The sequence below is a fragment of the Telmatherina bonti genome (assembly GCF_933228915.1).
Source record: "Telmatherina bonti genome assembly, chromosome: 1".
Taxonomy (NCBI): domain Eukaryota; kingdom Metazoa; phylum Chordata; class Actinopteri; order Atheriniformes; family Telmatherinidae; genus Telmatherina; species Telmatherina bonti.
In genome coordinates, this window is record NC_136619.1 from 35,683,922 (window position 1) to 35,690,058 (window position 6,137).

Consider the following 6,137-nt stretch of genomic DNA (forward strand, 5'->3'; position numbering starts at 1 on the left):
CAACTATAATGCACTATAAACACATTGATAAGGCATTGCAATGCTGGTAGAACTTATAAAATGTTTTACTTTGCATGAGAATTCAAAATTACGTCTATAGACATGAAATATTGTGAGTGGGTAATGTAGCATTATGAATGCTAAACTTGCAACAAAATATGTCCTTCACTCAAAGTGCCTTATAAGCTGCTGTGTCAAATTTTCATGTGGGGCTGGAAAAGTAAAAATATATGAAGTCCTAAGAATGATTTATAATGTCTTATGAAAGTACATGTAGTGCATTATTACATTTTTAGAAAGTGTTACCAAACTATCAATAACTAGGCTTCACATTGTTGCCTTCCATTTGATCAGAAGGCGAGTTTTACAACATGTTAGTACTTTACTTTTTTCTACAAGATACTTTCCTAACTTTGGCACAATCCACTCTACTTGAAAAATAGAAAGTTAGGAGGATTTTCTTTACCTGTCAAAAAGTTCAGCATCTGCTACAAGAAATCCATTTCAGGCCTGAATGCTTATTGTCAGAGATGTAATATGTTTCACCAAATGTAAATGAAAATGTGACTAAAACTTGCATCGAAACCTGAGCTGGAATGACTAGAACAGATTAAAGTTTTTTATTGTGAAACCTTTATGGGCTGTTTTAATAAATGGATATTTTTAGCTCTGGCCTTGTGACAAAGTGCACTCTGGTGCAGTGAGATCACTGTCTGACTCGAGCAAAGACTTCTCGCAGCCACGGAGAATCCTCATAGAGCCGAGGGTCGCCCAGATACTCAGCGGTCCTCTTGTAGAAATAGTAGTACAACACAGATGCTATGAAGATGGAAATAGATTAGAGGATTTTAACAAACAAAAACATTAATTATGAATGAATATTACTTTTTTCACTTTTGAATAAATGTCAGTGCAGTTTTCAGATCTTTGAATAATTTAAAGGGATGCTATAGGTTTTTAAACCTTTATTTAACCAGCAAGTCCTGTGAGATGAGACTGCAATAAGTCAACACATATAATACACAACACGCCATAAACAAATGCAAAATATATAAATTCAGCTTAAGAGAAGCATTTACACATTTCAGTTAAATGAGTTTTTAATAAAACTTTAAACCAACCAAAAGAGACCACATTACTGAGCTTTCAGGTGTCCTGGGGGTCATTCCAGGACCAAGGCACAAAATGAGAATATTAAATTCTATCCAGCTCTGCAGAAATGTTTTGTGTTAAGCAGCTGCAGCATTTGGAAGGAGCACACATAATAAAAGTTATTGATTAGTATTAGGAAATTTCTAAAATATAACAGGAGGTGTGAGCAGAGCGCAATGCCGTGTGCTGGGTGAGGAAACTGAAATAAAATACAGAGAGTAATGAGAACTTCTGACATGTCAGTGTTTTACAGCATCATGATCTCAGTTTTGAGACTCAAATCAGCTAACTTGTACAGTAACTTACAAAACTCACAACACTTTGTTTTGTATATAACTAAACATAAAACCATTACAGCTCAAGTAAACACCACATTGTTTTTGTTTTTTTTTTTTTTTTTACCATATTCCCTTTGTATCAGTTCTCACTGGAGTCTCTGTAACAGTCTATGTGATAACACTACATCACAGGATCACAACATGTGTTGTGTTACTCTCACTTTGTCCAAAAAAAAAAGCTAAAAACAGTCTTTTAGCCTGAGCTCATCTTACAGGAAAGGTCATGATTCTCTGAACAAAGAGCGTTCTGACCACTGTCTACAGCAAGAACAGTCCTAATGACAAATTTGCACAACTCACAGCACCACTGTTAAAAAATGAAATATTCCAAAAAAATCAGTCACAATTACTTTATAGATTTTGTTGTTACAGAGGCTGATGTTCAGTAATCCCTACAGGCACTTAAAACAATTTTTTTTTTTTTTTTTTTACAGTGAGTCACACACTTAAGCTTGGACAGATCTTAAGGAGCAGACAAAACAAAGGGATCAATAAGAGATGGCTACAGTGCATTCTCATACAGGATCACTTGATGAGAACAACACCAGCTAGACAATAAATCCTTTTATCCGCTAATGAGCTTACACCAGTATGAAAAGCACACTCACAGTGTGATGTGATAGTACAGCAAACTAAATGGAGAAGAGGGACTAACTCCCTAACAAAGACACTATCAGACATTTTGTGTAGTATTTACAAATAAATGATAATAAAGAAATAAAAACTGTGCAAACCATGAGACCCATTTATGACTAAAAACACAGTGACGTGTGTAAAGTGCATTATATTGGTACCACATTATATCTTGCTGCTTTTATAAAAGTGAGAGAAAACACTAAAGTTTTCTAAGTTAATGAGTCACTTTTGCCTCAACATATTAATCAAATATAAAATATGACTTTAACTAAAATGATCATAAATACAGCGTAAATGAATTATTACTAGAATTTCAACCACAATAGGGCAATCTATACTTTTTATAGCTCAGACCCTAATAAATGCAGTGATTTATAAGAGAAAAAACTTATTCATTAAAACACATGCAGTTGTCAAAATATGGAATGAAAATGCCAGATTACCAGATCTTTGGAGCACAAACAATGCCTGAAGGCCATCTGTCCAAATGAATTTATTAGTGTTTAGCCACCGCAAATTCTGGAAAAAAAGTAAAAAAATACAATGAACATTGGTTTTAACATATATTTTATATATATATATATATATATATGATTTGTAATACAGAAAAAAGACAATTTGAAAGCTTTCTTTTTATGCAGATGCAACAGAATAACAGGGTGACAAAATCTTTCATACCATGAGCCAGGAATGCAGTATGATACTGAAGGTCAGGTAGAGCGCGGAGAGCATTAGCAGGGCTCTAAATCGCTCCAGCAGTATGGCAACCAGGCCAACCTGGAACACGTAGGTGTTGAAAAGCATCAGCAGAATGATGATCAGGTTGAATAAGATGGAAATGTCCTGGATGCTGTTGAAGATGTTGAAGAAAACATGTATAGGCAGGGGGCAAGAGAACAAGAGAAGGAAGCCTGTGAAAAGCATTCAGCCTCCTAAATACCTCATTTTAAATAACTCTAGTGTGATATTATTAATTCCAGCTAAAGATGACATTATATGTTTGAAAGTAGGAGCATGACTTACATGAAAAGCACCAGCTGGACAGCCGGTTCAGTCCTCAGCAGCTCGCTGAAGGAGTTAACAAACAAGTCAAAGGAAAGCAGGCTAAGCTGAATCAGTAACACCAATGAGTAGTTGCTGGTTTGGAGCGTCTCCGGCCCGAAGGCTGGGTGCCCGGGCGGATTGTGGTTCCACTGTGGATCCAAGGCTGCACTGCACGGTCACACACCCTACAGAGAAACATCAACCTGCATGCAACAGGTTGGACATGGGAGTCTTTTATCAATGCATTCAAATATCGTTGATTTCCAAAAATGTAGGGAAAATGGGACTCAGAGGGCAATAGAGGTCCATTTTCTACTGTTCAAATCAATTGTCTTCTACTTGTTAAAAAACTGTAAATCCTCTCAAAAGGGGAAACAGAGTCTGGTTTATGGATGAGCCACCAAGAAGTCAGAGGTGTCAGCATGTTATTGTCGATGATTTATAGCTCCAAGCATCACCAGATGGGACAGCACAGCTGTCGGTGGCATGGCTGCAACAGCAAGGGTGATCAGAACTGTTGACACATCTGCCCTGGCGTGAATGCAGCCGATATCCTGCATAAGGAAAGGAGAAATACATTGTTATTCTGTTGCAACGTTTCTTGCAGAACAGACAGCATATGTCCTTCTGTTGAAGATTTAAATGCACTGTAACAGGACATATTGTGTTTTTTTTAATAAAAACTAACATCATATGTACACTAAGATACTATTAGACATTTAGGAGAATATGTTTTTTCTTTATACATTTCAATAATAATATATACATCTATCTTTTTTCTTGCAAATATTGCTAACATTGAATACCTTTCACACACAATACCCAAATGCAGCTATAACTTACAATGCAGTACTGAGCTTCCAGACATTTCCATCATGTTGTCTCTCATCTACCTCTCTTTAAAAACTTTACATCTTCCTAAAGAGAAAACAGGCCTTGCTTTCGCTAATGCTGCCTCCTCTAAACATTTGGAAATGTTGTACTCTAAATCTTAGCTTGGACTTCTTTTCTGAGCCAGGATCACTATCAAGCAGTATCCCTTACACTGACACCTGGTGGATTCTGATGATCCTCGTATTTATAGCTTGGCATGACCATGGCAGGTGTGGGGAAGATTAGGGCTACTTCTAAACACTGGACCATCGACCATGAGACTAATTATTCTTGAAAGCCTTCCCACTCCATTTCTGGGTTAGTGGTCCTACTCACTTCTTCAAAAAAACTGGAAATTTGATGCACATAAAGCAAAAGAAAACATCAGAATAAAGTGTTTAAGGTGACACAGTTTTCAAGGTTTTTACATGCTATGGTTCCACTTTTTTATTTGAAGTTCGATCAGAATATTTTAATCAATTGGCCTGATATAAATTTTTTTCCCACATAGAAAAAGTGGTGCAGCATAAAATTCCTACATTGTTATTACTGTGCTCACAGCTTGTAGCCCTTAGCACTGCACTGGTTAATCTTCTTATAAACATCCAAACTACTTGCTGCTCTTTATGGAAACAACACTAGATTTCTATTGATTTCGAATGTAAAACAGCTATTAAACTCAAACTGCTGCAGAAAAGCACAAACCTGTGGATGAAGAGTCCGATTCAAAGGCTGAAGTATCAAAGTAAGTATCTCCAAGAGATGCATGTGTCAGCCGACAATGCAGTGGGCAGCAGATTGACAGCTTGTGTCCTTGTGACTCCTTTTAGCCACCTGCCCCTCTATTAGAGAGGCAAGAAATCTGTGTCATGTGTGACCAATGAACTGTGTTTTGTTTACATGCCTTTTGGTCACAGCTTGTAATGAATTTGTATGTAATTCACTGAATGTGAAATACTGAATGTACACAATAGTATAGGTTACTTAATATAACTTCATATCAAAAATATTGCAACAAGAATCAGGTTTATAAAATATTTAGAGACTATTTAATTTCCAAAATGAGCCCAAAATTTCCAGTAACTGTGCCAATAAGCGTTTAGCATTTGTGAGATTAGCATTGTTAGCATAGCATATTTGCCTATTCTAACACACTATGCTATGAATAAAGCTCCCATAAGTCTTTGTTAGTTTTCCATAGCTTTTTCAGACACATTTCCATTCCAGATTACGGTAATGCTTCTAGGAAAGACAACTGGAACCAAGCCACACAGAAACTTTTGCCGTCTAGTGGTCAGTCTTAACATTGACACAGTAAACAATGTGATTTATACTGTGAAAAACCTTTTTCTTTCTTTTTCTGACTTTTTACAGTCAATTATTAAAAAGAAAACTAAGAATTGGTTTTGGGTACAGTCTTGAAACACTGTTCCACATGGATTTATTAAATAAACAGATCTCCTAAGAAATAAACCAGCATACCTTCTGAGACATTTCTGTGTAAAGACTATAAATTATATCTATTAATTTTCCACGTACTGTATCCACACTACTGACTGACTCATGCAGATTTTTTTTTTTTTTTTTTTTTTTTTTTTACTATAATGACAATGTTATGAAATATCATAGAATAATAAGTTTTCATTCCTGGTCGCTACCACTTTCAGACTAAAAAAAGATGGAATTAGACTTTATTTTTTAATGTAACTAAAGAAAATCTGAGCACACTTTGTTTATATATATATATATATATATATATATATATATATATATATATATATATATATATATGTGTGTATATATATATATATATGTGTATATATATATATATATATATATATATATATATATATATATATATATATATATATATATATATATATATAAAGCTCTGCAGACGGAATTCTCTGAAGCAGCTTCATGAGTTCATTACCTCGAGCTTTTCCAACATTCCACATCTGCTGATCACTTATCGTGGCGTCTCTGATGTGCAGGCCGGGTCATGTGATCCAGCCCAACTTAACTCTGCTTCCTCGTCCAACAGTCTGAGAAAAAAACAGTAATGGAGGAAAATAACAAAAGAAAACAACTGAT

General features: G+C 35.3%; 1 protein-coding gene across 1 annotated transcript; it reads right to left on the bottom strand.

Moving 5' to 3' along the window:
• Window positions 1–97: 97 nt before the first annotated feature.
• LOC306774567 (transmembrane protein 138-like) lies at window positions 98–4,313 on the bottom strand (the record flags this gene model as incomplete). The annotated part of the gene is made up of 6 exons (XM_079264659.1): window positions 98–819; window positions 2,570–2,645; window positions 2,805–2,976; window positions 3,150–3,338; window positions 3,639–3,724; window positions 4,215–4,313. The coding sequence occupies 6 exons, from the start codon at window positions 4,311–4,313 to the stop codon at window positions 707–709; spliced, it is 735 nt and encodes a 244-aa protein (XP_079120785.1). The 3' UTR covers window positions 98–706.
• Between the last annotated feature and the right edge of the window lie 1,824 nt (window positions 4,314–6,137).